Source organism: Juglans microcarpa x Juglans regia, chromosome 1S (assembly GCF_004785595.1).
Source record: "Juglans microcarpa x Juglans regia isolate MS1-56 chromosome 1S, Jm3101_v1.0, whole genome shotgun sequence".
Lineage (NCBI taxonomy): Eukaryota > Viridiplantae > Streptophyta > Magnoliopsida > Fagales > Juglandaceae > Juglans > Juglans microcarpa x Juglans regia.
In genome coordinates this window covers 24,811,005-24,830,150 of record NC_054595.1, presented here as the reverse complement: position 1 = coordinate 24,830,150, position 19,146 = coordinate 24,811,005, and the positions used below count along the sequence as shown (strand labels likewise).

The 19,146-nt window shown below is 38.5% G+C and overlaps 1 protein-coding gene across 1 annotated transcript; it reads right to left on the bottom strand.

Moving 5' to 3' along the window:
- Nucleotides 1-1,514: 1,514 nt before the first annotated feature.
- On the bottom strand, nt 1,515-18,648 carry LOC121247837 (polyadenylate-binding protein-interacting protein 3-like). Its single transcript, XM_041146297.1, is given in 16 exon segments — nt 1,515-1,846; nt 2,073-2,135; nt 2,250-2,348; nt 2,560-2,706; nt 2,903-3,228; nt 4,132-4,165; nt 4,280-4,352; nt 10,011-10,138; nt 14,155-14,195; nt 14,198-14,387; nt 14,484-14,661; nt 16,365-16,555; nt 16,798-16,934; nt 17,070-17,231; nt 17,300-17,458; nt 18,315-18,648. Coding segments are annotated over 15 exon segments (1,938 nt in total). The 5' UTR covers nt 17,439-17,458; nt 18,315-18,648; the 3' UTR covers nt 1,515-1,816.
- Nucleotides 18,649-19,146: the final 498 nt, after the last annotated feature.

The window sequence follows — 19,146 nt, the reverse complement described above, 5'->3', positions numbered from 1 at the left end:
GTCAAAGGGATTATTAATCTTGCACGACCTTTTCCCAATGCATTCCACTTCAAAGAGAGAGAGGGGCAGCGGGCAAAAATTTCTGTACGTCTAATTACGAGGATATTGCTGTAGTACAAGATCCAAGAGATTAGGCTATGGCAAACAACTGCTCAGCATGTCCTATTATGATTTTTCGTTTGCATAATGTGAAATGTGAATTAAATTAGACGATAAATATTAAAAGAAATTTATGAAAACTCAGAAATGATTAATTATATGATATTTACTCATCTGAATTCTAATCTTAACCTTTATTTAATCAAAGAAAATACCTACAATTTTTTACTTCTTAATTTATGGTCGATTATAATAAATTTTTAAAAATAATAGAGACAAAAAAGGATCACACAAACTGACGTGTCAATTATGTTTTTTCTTTTTTAAAAAATTATTTTATTCTTTCACTTTCCTACGCCCAGTCCCCCTCACCATTTTCTTTCTCGGAGCCCCTCCAAACAAATTGTCATTCGCTAATCACCGATAGCACAAACGATGTCGTCAACTGCACAGACAACGTTATCGACAACCCTCTACCCTCAGCTCTCTCTCTCTCTCTCTCTCTCTCTATATATATATATATATATAATTGTTGAGAAAATGAAAGAAATTGCAAAATAAAAAACAACATTGAAAAGGGAGGGAAAAGGGAGAAACTGTGGAAAAAACCGATGCTTACCTGTCGACGAGGAATGGGAACGGCAGCGGCAGCGTTGGCTGTTTGCTAAGGCTGGTTCCAACAAACAACATTGGTTATTTGATGGGGACGAGGATGCTAGTTTGCGATGAGCGGAAGGGAGGGAGGGAGGGGGAGTGAGGCGCAGGGGAGGGAGAAAAAAAAAAAACTTCAATTGACGTGAGAGTGCCACTTCAATGGTTGTCTGTACTCAGAGATTTTAATGGCATGCATATTCATGACTACCTTGTATTTTTAGACAATCATGCAAGTGTTGTTCTTTTGTATCTCCCATGCACTTCGGCTAAGCCTTTTCTCATTAATAAAGTTCTTTTTTGCTGATAAATAAAAAATTATCTTAATGTATGTTGATAATGTTAGGCCATCTTAATGTAGTGAATGTAATTTTAGTATTGATTTGGTTACACAAAACCAAACTATTTTATCTCATATAATTATTATAATTTTCTCAAACTCACACAAAATATAATAAATAATTCAATTTTTTTAAAATCTCAAAACAAAAATAATATTAAAAAATAATATCATAATAATGTTTTATTTAACTTTCAATAAAATATCTTATCTCATCTCATCTGAATTATGTAACTAATCGAGGCCAGATAGATAGAAAACACACGAGAGATTTCACAAAACAAAGGATAAACTGATCAGAATCGAGTCAAAATAGATCTGATGCACTACATCTAACACCGCCAATAGATATACGTGGCAACGACATAAGATGAAAGGAGCAAATCTGAACCGGCACTTCCAAAACATCAGACGGAACAACATAAAACAATAATCATTTTTTGCATAGAAACGTAATTGAAAAAAATGTCAACAGACAACCATTGTTCACAGACTAAAATCATGAATTAGAGGACATCTTTTTTTTTTTTTTTTTAAATATTGAGTGCCATTAAAACATAGGTGAGCCTAAGCCATCATTTATTACCATAATGATGTATGAAGAAATACAAAAGATTTGGAGATTCACATCTTGACCAAAATTTAAGCACCGTTGAGATATGATACCATAGAGGAATCAACTTCTCTCAAACTCCAAACCGGCTCTGTCCATGTTCAGCCAACGTCCTAAAAATCTCGCCCTTTGTAAGGCATTTCCTGTAAGAGAACAGCAAGCAATTCAATTAGTAACCTAGATCAATCCTATTCCGAAAGAGAAGTGCACCAGATGTTTTGTAGTACACAAAATACTCCAAAAACCATCCCGAAACAAAATAAAAATAAAAAATTGAGCTGCTTCAAAATTTTAAAATCTCAAGAGAGAAAATATGAATTTTTGAACCAAGACAAAAACAACTAAAAAAATGATATCAAAGTAGCTTACAGGTTGGTAGCCTTGCATGTATAAAACTTGCCTATGGTGGCCAAGAAGCATCTGTGGCCCATACTGCCAATAGAGAGAAATAAGTAATTAATGCCAAAGTATTAACTTATACTAAGATAACACCTTTACAAGAATTCTTATGTAGCCTCCAACATAAAGTTTTGAATCATGTTGCACCTGAGGGCCATTAGCAGGAAAATATGATGGTGGCGATTGCATCGGTGCAACCTGTGGGTTATACATGACAGGCTGGTGCCCGTGAAATGAGTGTCCAATCTGTTACACACCAAGAAAGTTAAATACACACAATCGTGCAGAACCAAATGCAAATAACAAATGTGCCATCTTACCTATCCTGGCATATTTTTTAAAATATGTGCTCCAATTTTTTAATCAAACCAGACGGGGAAGCTTAGATGCTTAATGTGATCAAATATGAAAAGTTGCAAACGGGCAGGGGGGAGTAATTTTGAGTTAGTATACTTACTCCAACGCCCATAGGCATGCCAGGCATATGAGGTACAGCAGACACATTTGGTGGGAAATATAATGAACCATCAGAAACAGGGGAATGAGGCCTAACAGGCATCTGAGATGGGATGAAACTCTTTGCATGAGGATTGAGTTTGAATTCCTGGTCATAAATACGAGAAGAAAGTGAGAAACACACCCGGAACAAAACATTCCCTTTTTTTTTTCTAAGAACATAATGCTTACTACACACTCATGAAATGATATGTATTACCAATAGTACAATGCCCATATTTGCCCTACTAAGTGCCCTGATGTCTACTAAGCAAGAGAAACATGCAAGATCCAATCAGTCAAACCTTAGCATGGGGATTTAGGGTTGACTTTTCAGAAGATAACGAGCCCACTGATGAACTTGGTGATAAATCAAGTCCACTTATAGCTGGGGCCCCGCCTACACTATCTGAACTGGACGACGTAGAAGTACCAGATTGTCCACGAGAGATTAGGGATTGTGTTTCTCCATGCACTTTTCCAGATCGCACAACCTCAGACTGCTCACCAGGAAAATTTGTCTTTTCATGATCCTTCGCTGGACCACCAGATGATGAAGCATAAGTGACAGAATGGGATAATCCCCCTATATCAGAGCCTTCTTTCTTCACAAACAGCTGTGGCTGTGAATCTGCATAAAAATACATGTACCATAGTTTACTACTAAGTTTGCAATTTCAAAAACAACCATTATGCAGTATTCAGAAGATGATATAACTGATAGTGGAAACAGCTAAGCAAGCAGAGTAGCTTATCAGGGTAAACCCCCTTCTTATAAAAGCAATGCCGTAAGGTAAATCCAGACAGCAAGCATTACTCATTTTAAATAGTAGTTATTAATATGTCATGGGTCATGAATCCATGTTAAACAATGTGCCATAGTCACAGATTATGTTTAGTTCTGCATTAGCAATAGCATTCAGATGATATAGAGGAAAGCAGTTCAATAAGAGTAAAGACTGATGTTAAAGTAAGCTCTCTTGTGAAGGAAAAAATTCAAAGAAGGTAAATCCAAACAGCAAGTCATTCAAATCATAAATACTATATCAGAATGCAAGCTTACTCCTTAAGTTATGTATCAGATTTCAGTTTCATCCATGAAGCAGTGATTATACAATTTAGTTCTTACCTTATTCTTACCCTCACTAGCACTTTTTTCTTTGCACATCCTTCTAATACAGGTATGACACGTTAAGCTATATATAAATCTCGGAAAAAATATATAGAGAGAGACAAGTAGTACTCGTGCTAGGTGTCACAAAGCTTAAATTCACGTCTCCAAATATTTAATTATCTGAAACCAGCAAATAGGCATGCCACATTTATTAGTAATTGTTAAGAAGGTAACATTTAGGTGTTTGTGAAACTGCAAGACTAAACTGAAACAATCAATAGGAATGGAGTTAAAAGCTAACACCATTCACAGACCAAAATCATATTTTGACCAAAACATTAACATCCTATGAAAATTCGTTTCATGCTTAAATGTAAGTAGCCATATTTAGCATAAAAATGGGCAAGAAGCTTCACTCACCCTCAGCTTTTGACAATTGAGCATCCTCAGCTAGCTGCATTAGTGCAAATAAAAATGCAAAACATGTATGTTAAAAGCAACTAAGTGATCATGAGGCATCCCCAAGTTACCATAAGGAAAATCATATTAGTTAAGGAATCTAACTCACTATCATCTTCTCTGTCAACTCATGGGCATTATTATTGCCTCCACGCTGTTCACCGTCTGCATTTTCCTGGTTCCTACAAATTTGAAATGCTAAATTTAATAAATCAGAAAAAGGGCAAAACTTCATGTTTAAATAATTACATTAGGGAAACCCATTCTCATGAACCCATGAGCAGTTAATCTCTCAATGAAACCTGTAATTAAGGGTTTTTTTTCTTTAATTATTATTATTATTATTTTTTATCGGTAAAAAAATTTTTATTGATCAAAAGAGAGACAAAAATGCCAAAGTATATGAGACATATACAAGAGCAATGTCTTGACGTCCTAGTTTAGAGATACAAGGAAATTATGAAAAGACTGCCATGAAAATCAATTACAATCGACCAATAGAGTAAAGTATTGAAAAACAAAATTCTAAGCTCTTCCATTGATCTCTCTTGATCTTCAAAGCATATTGCATTCCACTCCCTCCAAATGCACCACCATAGACAAATAGGTAACATCTTCCACATGGATGCAATTTGAGAGTTGCCCCTAATACCTCTCCAAGAGGCTAAAAAATCACATACCCTTTCCGGCATCACCCACGCTAACCCCGATCGTGCAAAGACTTCAGTCCACAAGGTCATGGCAATCTCACAATGTAGTAATAGATGGTCAGTAGACTCTCCGCTCTTCTTAGGCATATAACACCAGTCCATAGCTAATGCCAAGTTTCCTCAGGTTATCTATCGTAAGAATCTTCCCCAAAGAGGTTGTCCATACAAAAAAAGCTGCCTTTAGAGGTGCCTTTGTCTTCCAAATGCTCTTCCATGGGAACGGGTCTGAGTTGTGCATGATTAAGGAATGGTAGAAAGAGCGGGCTGTAAAAACTCCCTTCTTAAAGGGGCACCAATAAATCTTGTCTTCACCTTCCCCCGAAACACGAGTGGAGTACACAAGGTCAAAAAAGGCCGAAAAATCATCAATCTCCCAATCTTGTGCATCTCTAAGGAAAGTAAAGTTCCATTGGGGAAGGCCATTGGAAATTATAACTAAATCTGCTACTGATGCTTCTTTCCTTCTTGCTAAGCCATAGACTTGTGGAAAAACTTCCTTGAGTGCCCGATCACCGCACCATAAGTCATGCCAAAATTTTACCCTCACTCTGTTGCCGACTTTGAAGCAAGTATGTTCTGCATAAGTGTCCCACCCTCTTCTAATATGTTTCCAAAGCCCAACTCCATGAGGCCCACTCACCTCATTGGAACACCACAAGGCCTCCCATTCTGGGTAATATCTCCATAACCATTTGCCAAGCAAGGCTTTGTTGAAAGATTTCAAATTCCGAATACCCAAGCCTCCTTCTTTGATGAGGGAGCAAATTGTAGCCCATTTCACCAAGCGAAATTTAAACTCATCCTTTATCCCTCCCCAAAGAAAATCACGTTGGAGTTTCTCCATGCGATGAGTCACCTTGGCGGGGAGCGGAAATAATGAGAGGAAATATGTTGGTAAATTAGAAAGAGTGCTTTTGATTAGAGTTACCTCGCTCCCTTTGGAGAAGTACATCCGCTTCCAACCAGCTAATTTCCTCTCCATTTTTTCTAACACATCGTCCCACATGGATTTTGATTTGAACGCCATGCCCAATGGAAGGCCAGGATATTTTATGGGCAATTGAGATATCTTACAGTCCAAGATGGACGCCAAACTCTCCATATTGGGTACATACCCCACTGACACTATCTCAGATTTAGCCAAATTTACCTTCAACCCTGACATGGCTTCAAAGCATAATAAGAGAGCCCTCAATGCTCGAATTTGCTCATGTCTGGCCTCACACAAGATTAGAGTATCATTAGCAAACAGTAAATGAGAAATGCTAAGCGAACCTGAAATTGCCTCTCCCACTGAAAATCTTGATAGGAACCAGCCCGCCACAACCCCTGAAATCATCTTGCTGAAAGCTTCCATCACAGACAAAGAGAAGCGGAGAAAGAGGGTCCCCTAGTCGCAAACCTCAGGAGCTTTTGAAAAATTCTTTTAACATACCGTTCACCAATACGGAGAAGCAGGCCGTAGAGATACAATGATGGATACAAGAACACCATTTAGTGCCAAAGCAGCATCTCTCAAGCATATAAAGTAGAAGCTCCAATTGACGTGATCATAAGCTTTCTTCATGTCTAACTTACATAGGAGTCCTGACTCTCCTGATCTAATACGACTCTCCAGACATTCATTGGCTATAAGTATCGAGTCAAGGATAGTCTACCTTGAACAAATGCATTTTGAGGCTTTGAAATCAAGCTTTCCATCACCTTGCTCAATCTGTTCACCAATACTTTGGATAAAATTTTGTATAGCCCACCCACCAGACTAATGGGATGAAAATCTTTCACCTCTACTGCACCGGCTTTTTAGGAATGAGTGCTAAAAATGTTGTATTAAGACTTTTCTCGAACCACCCGCATCCATGAAATTCATGGAAAACCTCCATGATATCATCTTTAAGCACATCCCAACAAGTCTGAAAAAAGACCATGGAAAAGCCATCAGGGCCTGGTGCTTTATCGCCCGCCATACCCTTAACCACCAGCCTGACCTCTACCTCCTTAAAAGGCCTTTCAAGTTGTTCCAAAGCCTACAGGTCAAGAACATCAAAAACCAGCCCATCGAGTCTCGGCCTCCACTCAAACTGTTCCGAAAACAACTTATCATAGAAATTGACAATGTGGTCTAAGATCTCGGTTTGGTTGGCTGAGGCCGCCCCATCTATCATCAGAGTATCTATAGCATTGTTCCATCTATGTGAGTTGGCCACTTGGTGGAAAAACTTGGTGTATCTATCCCCTTCCTTCAATCATAATGCTCATGATTTTTGTCGTCAATATATTTCTTCCAAAAGAGAAAACCGTTCAATGTCCGCAATCACTTGGGATTTACGGGCCCACTGAGTTTCAAAAAGAACCCTCTCCTCTTCCACGCCCTCCAAGCCCTTAAGCTCCCCCAATAGAACAATTTTCTAGCTCTCCACATTACCAAACTCTTGCGCATTCCACTCCTTCAAGTCCTTTTTCAAAGACTTTAATTTGCAGGGCAAAATATAACTAGAATTACCTTGGAAATGGTAAGAAGACCACCATTGTCTTATTCTATCCAGAAAACCCTCTAACTTCAACCACATGTTCTCAAATTTGAAGGACCTTGGACCTCTTCAAATGCCCCCACAATTCAATAGAATGGGAAAGTGATCCGAACACAACCTAGGTAGTCTCTTCTGAATGAGATCCGGATAGTTTGCCTCCCAATCTGGTGAGATTATAAATCTGTCTATCCTTGACCATGATGGAAGATCTCGGTTGCTAGACCAAGTGAAGGAGTCGCCTGCAAGAGGAATATCCTGTAAATTCTGTTCAGAGATGAAGTTAGAAAAATCTACCATGTGTGGGTTGAAACCCAAACCATCCGATCTCTCACTCGAAAAATGAGTGACATAGAAATCACCTCCAATACACCAAGGTAGGTCCCATACACTGCAAATACCGGCCAACTCATCCCAAAGTAAACTTCGAGACTGGTCAACATTAGGCCCATAGACACCTGCAAAAGCCCACTGATAGCCATCGATGACATTCTTAAACGAGCATGTCACCACTTAATCCCCCAGAAAATCTTCCTTTTTTTTTCCACCACTCTTTTATCCCACATTACTAGTATGCCTCCGGATGCTCTATTGGACGGTAAATAATGCCATCCCACTTGACTACAACCCCACAAACTCCTAATGATACTAAGGGAAATAACTATCAGTTTCGTTTCTTGTAAGCATACAATATCTACCTTCCATTTACGGAGCTGATTTCTAACTATAAGACGTTTATTCTTTTCATTCAGCCCCATTACATTCCAAGAAACAATATTTGGTTTCATAAAACCACTTCCTTTGCCCTTCCCCTCACTCTTCCCCGGTTAGAGCTCTTTCCACTTGCACCATCATTCACTGTCCGTTCAAGCCTTTGGAGTTCTCGAGCTTCCTTCTTAGCTGAAGCAAGCTCCCTGGGTGATCCCGAATTGTGCATGCCAGCTTCTATGGCTGCAAAAAGGGCAATGAGCTGGTCCTCAAAACCATCACATAAAATTCCCAAACTTTCTTGCATCTCCTTTACCTTATTCAAAACCCAATTTGAGGCCTGGAAATTACTGTTCTTATACGGGTGTAGGGATATCAATGGAAATGGGTCTTCCCAACAGACATCTTCACACTCCAAAGGAGCTGTGTGTGTCGTCCCCACAATGTCACTTTTCTTCAGTCCCAAAGAAATCTAGAGGGACTATTGCTTGCTGAGAAAAGCTTCTCGTTGCCTCTATGTCAGCCTCGCCACTCCTCACCTCTGTAGGATCCTTCTCCCAACTCGAGATGGCCGCCATTTCCACCGACGACACAATCTGGGGAGAGTCCATGACCTTATGAGCTGGAAAGCCGGCTTTTTCTGCCTCAGAAAACACCCCCGCTTCTCTTGAGTCTGACGGCGGCTCCGCCGTCACCCCCCCCCCCTTCGTCCAGGAGACCAGCCACCAGCTCACTGTCCCCCGTCGACCAAGTTTGTGGTGACCTCGTCTGGTATCTGGCTTTTTCTGCCTCAGAAAACACCCCATCTTCTCGAGTCTGACGACAGCTCTGCCATCAACCCCCCCCAACCCAAACGTCCGGGAGACCAGCCACCAGCGCGCCTTCCCCCGTAGACCAAGTCTGTGTTAACCCCATCCGATGGGTGTCGGCCGGCGGTGGATGAACTCCTGATGAGGATCTGACCTCAAACCTGCTTGCAGATGGGCCTGAGGGTTTGGCCCTCAAGCACCAAGCCTACTTGCGGGTGGGCCTTTCTAAATCTCCTCCCGTGGCCTTCTTTGGGCCCAAAGGCTTAGACCCAACCTTTTTCTGCCCCAAGCCCATTACCTTAGGCCACTCCACTTCTTTTCCTAGATCCAGGTCCAAATCCGAATCAATTCTATTTATTAAACACATAAGCCTCTCCCTCTCAGCTATAAGTTCCTCCTATATGCTAAGTAAGGAAATCTTCTCAGCTACTCTCCCCTTGAACAAAGAGCCTCCATCCATTCTCGTGTAAGCTCCTCTGACTGACCTTTCTTATCTGCCCCTCTCCTTCGAAATACCATCCCTGCCCTTCAATTCAAAATCTGATTCACCAGCAACTCCTCCCATGGCTGGAGCAACTCCAACTACAGCCTCAGCATATGACTTAGCAGTGGTTGTAGTATGTACAGGACTAAGGTTGAGGGCCTCACCCTTCCCATACTTCTCCCCTGCAACGTTCGCCCCACCACCACACATCTCACGAAGCTCCAAAACCAACTTTTTCCAGCCTTGGCCTCCAACATCTTCTGGAACAATAATGATGCTTCTCCTGCCACCACCATTGTATTCCACAAAGGCTAAATGTCTACCCAAATCATTAGAGGACCTCTAAGCAATATAGGCACTACTACCATAACAGAAAGTTTAGATGAAGTCCTTCTTCGCATCCGCTAGAACACCTCCTTCAAGGGACTGTGCAACCCATTTCGCAGCAGTGAAACTGATAAAAAAATCCTCAGTCACCTTCCTTCCCCTCTCAATGATGCGTAGAGGGCTGCTTCTTGCATACTCAATCTCAAACAACTTTGTTTCTATGAAACCTGTAATTAAGTATACAATATACAACTGGAAAACATCAAACAAAAACCTGTTTTCGCCATCTGACACGGGAAAGTTCTTAAAAGGTTGTTCAGATGCCAGTTGTTTAGCATGATCATTGGAACTAGAGCGACATAAATCCAAGCCAGTACTTGATTGTGAAAACTGTGCTTGATCCTGCATGCCCAAAACACATTTTTAAAAAGATTATGAATAGCTAAGCACTACAAATATCTTTGGTAATTCTTTATGAAACAACAAAACAGGATAAAAAAAGGGAAGCAAGCTATTGTTGTATTAGATTAATATTTCAGAGCCCAAAACAAACTTCTATTGAGAAGATAGGGTAGCCTCAGAACACGGGATGATAGGAATACATTTTAGGAAAAACCTTTTTTCATAAGTTAAGTTTGACTAATGATCAAGAAAAGAAGCAAGGTAAATGTGAAGGAAAATATTATTTCTTTGATATTCTTAAGGATGGAAACAGAAAGTAGAGGGTTTATAGTTCAAATCTAGCTACGAAAGATGTACTGTTGATGGATTTTAGTGGGCTGGAATATATAGCAAAATTTCAGGATATTCTTCCCTATAATGTATATGAGGAAAATAGGTTGTCTTGGTTTTGCGGTGAAAAAGGCTAGAAAATCATGATTGTAAATGTCTAACTATGGGATAACAAGATGGGTTCAAGATAAAAACAAAGGCAGAAATCAGATCTGGTTCAAGGCCATGATCAGTAAGAGGGGACTATAGAAGATCTGGCTTTCTACGTTTGGGGGCTAACAAAGATGGGTTATGTTAGGGTCTTTATCCTATTAATTTTAGGTTTCGAAGGATGAGAAATCAAGCTCTAAGGGCGGTTTTGTGGAAAAGGCTTATGACTGGGACTTCCTATTCTATATGTTGAGAAGATGTGATTTTGGAAACAGGTGGTGCGAATGGATTAAACACTATGTTTCGACCACTCGGTTCTCGGTTTTAGTCAACGGAAAATCTTGTGGTTTTTTTCTGCCTTCGAGGGGTTTGCGACAAGGGGATCCACTATCACCATTCCTCTTTGTTTTAGTAATGGAGGCTTTGAGCCGCATGGTGGAGGCTGCCGTTAGGGGGGGATTTATCACTGGTTTTTCGGTGGGCAACAACAGTAATGGTGTCAGTTCCATTTCTCACTTATTATTTGCGGATGATACGCTTATCTTCTTTGATGCTGTTAGCAATCAGATTCAAGCTCTAAAGGCAGTTTTGTTGTATTTTGAAGCTATTTCGAGACTTAAGGTGAACTTGGGAAAGTCGGAATTGGTACCAGTGGGGGATGTGAGTAATATTGCTTCTCTAGTAGAGTTGTTAGGCTGTAAAATTGATTCACTTCCTATGAAATATCTTGGACTCCCCTTAGGGGCGTCATTCAAAGCAAAGAGCATTTGGGATGGGGTAGTAGAGAAGATTGAGAAAAGATTATCGAGGTGGAAACGGCTATATCTATCAAAAGGGGGGAGGTTAAAACTTATTAAAAGTACCATTTCCAACCTTCTCACTTACTATCTTTCCCTCTTTCCATTACCGGTGGGTATGGCAAACCGAATTGAAAAGTTGTTTAGAGCTTTCTTGTGGGGTGGCATGGGGGAGAAAATCAAATTTCACCTTATAATTTGGCAAAGGATGTGCTGTCCGATTGTGAATGGGGGATTAGGAGTGCGAAATTTGAGCATTTTCAACAAGGCACTTCTTGGTAAGTGGTTGTGGGGGTATCAAATGAAAGGGAACTCGTTGTGGAGAGAGGTAATTGAACACAAGTACGGTAGTGAGTGAGGAGGATGGTGTTCTAAGGAGGGTAGGGGGTCATATGGAGTAAGCCTATGGAAATTCATTAGAGAAAGGGGAGGAACACCTTTGAAAAACATATTAGGTTTGAGGTGGGTGATGGAGCAAGAATCCGCTTTTGGTTCGATGCTTGGAGTGGGGAGAGCCCTCTTCACATTGTTTTTCCAGTCGCATTTCACATGGCTGGAAATCAGCAAGTGGCAGTTTCAGATTTGCTGTCTTGTGTCAATGGGACGGTAACTTGGAATGTCACTTTTACTAGAAATGCTCAGGATTGGGAACTTGATGAGATGGGCAGCCTTTTATAGTTACTTGTATTCAGCAAAGGTAGGAGGAAATCGGGGTGAACGTATGTTGTGGATTCACACGGGGAGAAAAAAGATTACTGTTAAATCCTTTTACAAGGCTTTGACAGTACAACAGCCCACTTTCTTCTCGTGGAAGAGTATTTGGAAGGCACTAGTACCGTCTAAAGTTGCGTTTTTTACTTGGACAGCTGCACTTGGAAAGATTTTGACGGTTCATAATTTAAGGAAACAGGGTATGGTGGTCATGGAGTGGTGCTACATGTGCAAAAGGAATGGAGAATCGATAGATCACTTGCTTTTACATTGCAAGGTGGCGGGAGAATTATGGGCTGGTATCCTTGATAGAGCCAGACTGAGTTAGGTAATGCCTAAGAGTGTGGTGGAATTACTAGCGTGCTGGAACAGGAGGCATATCAGTGCACAATTGGCAGCAGCATGGCGTATGATACCTTTGTGCTTAATGTGGTGTCTATGGTCGGAAAGGAATGATAGGTGTTTTAACAACAAGGAGCGTGCAATGGGGAAATTTGGGATTTTTTTATATTCTCTCTTTTACAGTGGTTTTCTGCTATTGTATTAAAGGGTAGGAATGTCCATGAGTTTTTATCTTCTTTTCAGTTCACTAGAATGTAATTAGGTGTCTCACTTTGTATACTTCATGTGTACTTGGGCATTGCCTAGATTCATTCTATTCAATAACGCTACTTATTTACTTATCAAAAAAAAGAAATCAAGAACAAATTGTAGGGTATAAGGGTGAACATTTTCTAGAAATTACAACCCAGTGTCTTCACCATGTTAACATTGCTCTTGAACAAATTTGAATTCTTAAAGAAAAGAAATAAAAATAAAATTTTTGCAACAAAAATAGATGGGAGAGGATTATGAACATAAGCAGAAATCTAAGACGAGATATATTAAAAAGCAACACAGCAGAATATATCTAAACAAAATAGAGCAATAATCAAGCTAAAGTAAATTAGAGGGATCATAATTAGAGCCCCATTATGCAATAACCCTGAATGAATTTTAAATATTCAGTAAACATGAAAAATTCCTGAAAACCGAGGAAAAAACTACAAACATAATCAGAATTCCATGGTGATAAATACAAATGCAAGTCAGCAACATAGCAAAATATAACCAAGCAATGATGAAAGGAGACTGCTTCAATAAATTAGACCTATGTTCAGCACAATGATCGAGAAAACATGAAAGGATCAGTATCCAAGTTGGAACCAATTGAAGACTAACCTACCCATAAGTAATTACTTGTTAGATAAATAAAAACTGAACTTATAAATAGATAAAAATTAAAATCTTCCCATGCTACCAATCATCCTATGGCCTCCCAAGCTCCCTTCCAAATTCCTTCCTGAATATATGACTATGCCACCCCATTAAAGCTTCAAATTTCACAAAGCACACTTGTTCTGCTTGATGCTAACCAAGGGTCTAAGATGATAATCAACTTGAACGTAGGAGCATAGCCAGTTTGAAGAGAGGACTGGCGATTAGGTACATAATTGTATTCTTTTAAAAATTAAATATTGCTCCCAAAAGTTAGATTTATTTTACTTATAAAGAAAAGAGTTAGATTCAAAAAAGAGCTAGATTCATTTTGATAAGCACTCTATCTATAATTTAATAGTCCCAGAAACATCAATACTTCCATGACTTAGAAAATAATAGTGGCCCATGGGTTCTAGGCAACCCAAGATAATTAAGGATTCATACTTAGTCTTTAGTAGATCTAAGATTGGGTTTGGGAGTCAAAATTTTTTAGATATGGAGTTCAAATCATATTACAGAATTTCTTAGGTAGGCTTGTCTAATAGAGGCTGAACTATCATGCAAATGGAATATCAAAACCATTCCCAGAAAAGAAACACTGTGCTAAAGGATAAGCAGGTTGATTGTAACATCCCAATAAAATCACCAATCTGCTGATGGGTCCAAAGATAATCGAATGAGATTACAACATCTATCATAAATTATCACAATCTAGTCATATTACAACAGCTAATCAAGAAAGCTTCAGTTGACAGAAGGTAGTACTACCTTAGAGGACGAGCTTGAAGATGTCTGAGCTCCATCGCCGCTTCCCCAATAGTCAAATCGGTGGACCCCGTAATGAAAGAATCAGAACCGCCAAAGGTTTCGTTATGTAAATCCAACAATGTATCCCCATGTCCTTCATACCCACTATCATCAACCCCCTTACCCCTATAGACGGAAGAGAATCTAGTCTCCTCATCTACATCGAAATCTTCAGGAAAGCAAATGCCTCTCTCCTGTTGGGACAAATCAACAAATGCAAGGAGTTTAGAGACCCCAATTGGCAAAGAGGAAAGTTTCTAGAGGCGGTAAATGATGCTAGAATAACTCACCTCAGCTGAATGAAGATCTTGGGTTTCCTCACCCTCAATTTCTCTAGCCAATCTTGAAGCTTTCTTTTCCAGCTCTTCCATCTTAGGACCTCTCTCAAGTTTTGTTGTATAAAGTTCCTCATCAAAGGTGCTTCTTACTCCAAATAATTGTTCATTGGTTTCAAACTGGTCCCAGCCCCTAGAAAGTAAACCATACAAAAATCATCAGTCACCACAGAATAAAACTGTTAAAAAGGCCACACAAAAAATCACAGAAGAAAAAATACCATGAATGCTCTAAAATTTGAATATCACCTTGCAAAAATATTCGAGTATTCAACACGATAACCAGTGCTCAAGTATGCCTAAAAGTATCTTGGAAAGCAATGTTACTTTTCATCATTTTACTTTCTGAATCAGATGCCTATAGTTTATCGTAACTCCTCAAGCAAGATTTCGTAACCTTCACAATAACCATTGCTCAAGTATGCCTAATTAAAAGTATTTTGAAAAGCAATGTTACTTTTCATCATTTTACTTGCTGAATCAGATGCGTATACTTCATTGTAACTCCTCATGCAAGATTTCTTAACCTTCATTGGTCCTTTAAGTGCCCAGAGGCAACAAATCAAACCATATCTAGCAAGGGCATCGCCTAGCCACTGAGTTTTGCTCTCTTATTAAACAACGATTTTAGACAAATAAAGTATGATAACATACAAAAAGAGAAAGATAAGTTTTTTTATTTAGTAAAGGAAAAAGATGCGTGAACACATGCATGGATTTTTTTTTTTTTATAAGTAAAACTTTTATTCATCAAATGCAATAGGCAAGCCCATTTACACAAGAAGTATACAAAAGAAATACCTAAATACATTCTAATACTAGGAAAACGAGGACAAAAACTCATTGACAGCCCCTCCATTGAGTACAATAGCTGAAAACCAACTAACAAGGAACATAAAATTCCCAGAGTTCTTCTAGATTGCGTTCCCTATTATTAAAACACCTCTCATTCATTTCCAACCAAATGCACCACATAATGCACAAATGAATCATCTTCCACGCAGCTGCCACTTGAGAGCAAGTATGAAGTCTAGTCCAACATACGAGTAAATCTACCATTGATTTTGGCATAACCCAGGTTAGTCCGGATCTTCTAAACACATCATCTCATAACACTTTAGCCACATCACAATGTAGAAATAAATGATTCATTGATTCCGCAGCTTTCTTGCACATGAAGCACCACTCCATAACAAGCATGCATGTATTTAACTGTGAGAAATGTTTTAGCCACAAAGAAATTCTACAAAAATAAACTCACAAACTTATGTGACTTTATACGGTACATCGGATTTTTTTTTTTTTTATAAGTAATCAAATGGTACATCGGATTATACTTTTATTATAAAGTAAATCTAACGTATCACATGAAAGCATGTCAGTTTGTGAGTTTACTTTTGTGGAATCTCTTTGTGGTTGTAGCAGTTCTCTTTAACTATATGCGTGCAAGCATACAAGTGTATTTGTATTATTTGAACCAGTGCACTCTTTATTGATCATAAGAAAACCATCTTACTTGTAAAAAAATGAAATAGTAATAAAACAGTGCACTAAATAGAAATGAATCCCCAAAGGAAGATTTATGGGGTAATATCATGTTAAATAGTTCCTAATGGCAATCTACTTGGGGTACTCATAAATGGGGAAAAACAGCGCAACAGGTTTGACGCCAACAACATAAGTAAATGAGAAAAGGCTGCTAATTGGGGAAGGAACAATAACATAGCAAGTTTTTTATTTTTTTTATTTTTTTAATAAGTAATAAGATAGAGAAGTTATTAGAACTGTAGAAAAATTACCAAGATATTCGGGGAAAGAAATATTTATTATAACAACCTATTCCAAGGGCCATCAAATATATTTTCCAGTTCAGGACATTGAGGGGCATCTTCATCAGGGACCCAGGGTTCAAGTTCTCTCCCCACCTCCACATATCGAGATTGTGATATGGAGGAATCCAGCAAAATCTCCTGCTGTTTTTCATGTTGTACTTCATGCAATGACTCATCACTGGTTATAGACACCCCCTGGAAACATGGAAACATCGTGATTCAAAGCAATTAGATAGAAAATTACTAATTAGCCACTTCATCGAGCACAAGTAGTTCTCTACTATTGCAAAAATCTTGACCATCTCCTTGCTACATTTCTAACATAATACTTAGAATTTTGACATAACAACTGCATATCAACCAGTTGTTTCAATAGCAGAAACAACATTTGAAATTGCAGAGCTTCAAATATAACCATAAAATAAATACAACAGAACCTTCGCAGAAACTTGTACAAGCTCTTTGGCAGGTATAATAAAAGTCTTTGAAGGAGCCTTGCTAACAGATTCTGTGGTTGCCTTCTGCCCTTGTAAAGAACCATCCTTTTTCACGCGTGCCATTTTCAAGATGATGCCTGAGAGTTACAAGCATGTAGATGTTAGAGGAATTTGGTAAATAAAATTGCATGTGTAAGAAAGATTCCACCTGAATGGGGAACTGCAACCATATAAAACAAAAAATAAAAATAAAAAATTCAACAGCATCATACCAAAATCCTTTTCAGAGTCTGTAGCATGAAATATTCCAGTGTATATAGATCCATCTTTAACTTGTACTTCCACATGATGCCCAATAAGACATGTTATTACATATACTATCCGGTCACGCGAAGGACTGACATAACCGCCAAATTTACTTCCAGTCATTGTGCCTATATAATCGACTGAGTAAGGAAACTGTTATGTAACACTGAACGCAATCCAGGTCTCAGATGTTCACCTGTATTAGTGAATCGGCTGGGATTTGATTTCCCAGACTGCAACTTATTCTCCAGCCTAGTGCCTACTTCTCTATCACCTCTTCGGCGGCCAAAACCATTAGCAGATAATTTTGGTTGTACAGATTGTTGCACATTCATCCTCAGCGATAGCCTTTCACCTATGACAAAAAAATCCGAAACCAGTTCATGTCATTCTACTGCAATAAAAGACTTGGATAAAAAGCACGTCTTTCATATATCAATTAAAAAATTCGCACACAAAAAATAAAATAATAATGAAACATGAAGTATGCGATTGCAACGAAAAGAAAGAGGAAAACCAGACCAGACCAAATTGATCTGACTAGAATACAGGGCAACAAATGGAAGTAAATCCTCCAACTGTAGACTCCGAGTCCTAAGTAACAATCTGAAAAAATATCTTGGTATTTGGAGAAGGTAACTGATAAGTTTTTTTAACCAACACACACATGAGGCAAAAGGAACGTGTAAAATGATTGTAAACACATATATAATCAATGTACAGCAAAAGGAACACCATAACACAACAAATACAGCTTCCCAACTGCATGAAATAAATCATGATTACAGTATTCTGTACATGACAATACATCTAAGTACAAATGCCCCACCTCCCTCTTCATATATACATATTTTTTCCACTTTTACACTTTTCTTCCACAAACCCACATATACATATATGTATATACACACGTACGAGTGCGCGCGCAATATAACATGTTATGTAAATGGTCACATTATACACTCTTATCGGCTGAATGGACAAAATGGCATCTAAAACATATAGTTAAGCAAGCGCACTATAACTGTTTCACTTAATTGCCTTAATTAAAAAATATATATTAATATACATACATATATATATATATCTCCAGCAATCAAACAGAGGAAAATTTAAAGATTAAATATACTAAAAATATCAAGGAATTAAAAATAAAAATAAATAAAAATAAAAATAAAAATAAAAAAGTTCAAAGCACGATCCTTTCTTACCTAAAATAGCAACAAAAAACCAATCTCCTATGAACCGGCTTTGATTCCGCCGCCCCGAGTTAGACGAAGCGAATTAGGGTTAGGAGCGAGGGTGGGGTTTTGGTGGGTAGGGGGTCGAAGAGGAAGAGAATTTGAGGACCAGAGCATCGAGGTTATACGAAATTGAGTGTGGGGTAGAGACTAAAGAGGGAGAGTGCCGGTTGAGAGAGTGGGTCTTGGTCTGGGTCTGGTTCTGGTTCTGGTGCTGGTTCAGGGTCTCGGCGTGATCGGGAGAGAGAGAAAGAAGAGCGAGGAAGGGAAGAGCGCCGTTAAAATGTTGAAAGAAAGGGTGGAGCTATTTGGTGCGGCCGTGTACAGGATAAATTTAAAAGTTCGATTTTATTTTCTGATTGGATTTTTTTTTTTTCCTTTTAATTTTTGTTGTCTATGACTCTATAGACATTACAAATCATTTCTCATTCAATTTTCTGTTTATCTACGTGTCATTGGCACATGATTTCTACATTCACACCTATATTGAATTGGTATTTATTTGTAATCTTGTGTTTTCAATTTAATGCTAAAGCTATCCAAAATTTAAATCATTCAAATTTCTCTATTTTCTAATAGATTTTGATTACCTTATATGAGCCTTACCTATTAAATTCGGTAACTTAATATTTAATCCGATATTTAAAATCTTATCTTTGCAATATGCTTGACACTTTTTTTTTTTTTTATTTGATTCATACATAACTTCAAATATATAAATCTAGCACGTTGTTTATTAAAATATAAATCCTATCATAAACTCCATTTTTTTATAAAGAGTGCGTGCGAAATTTGCACACTT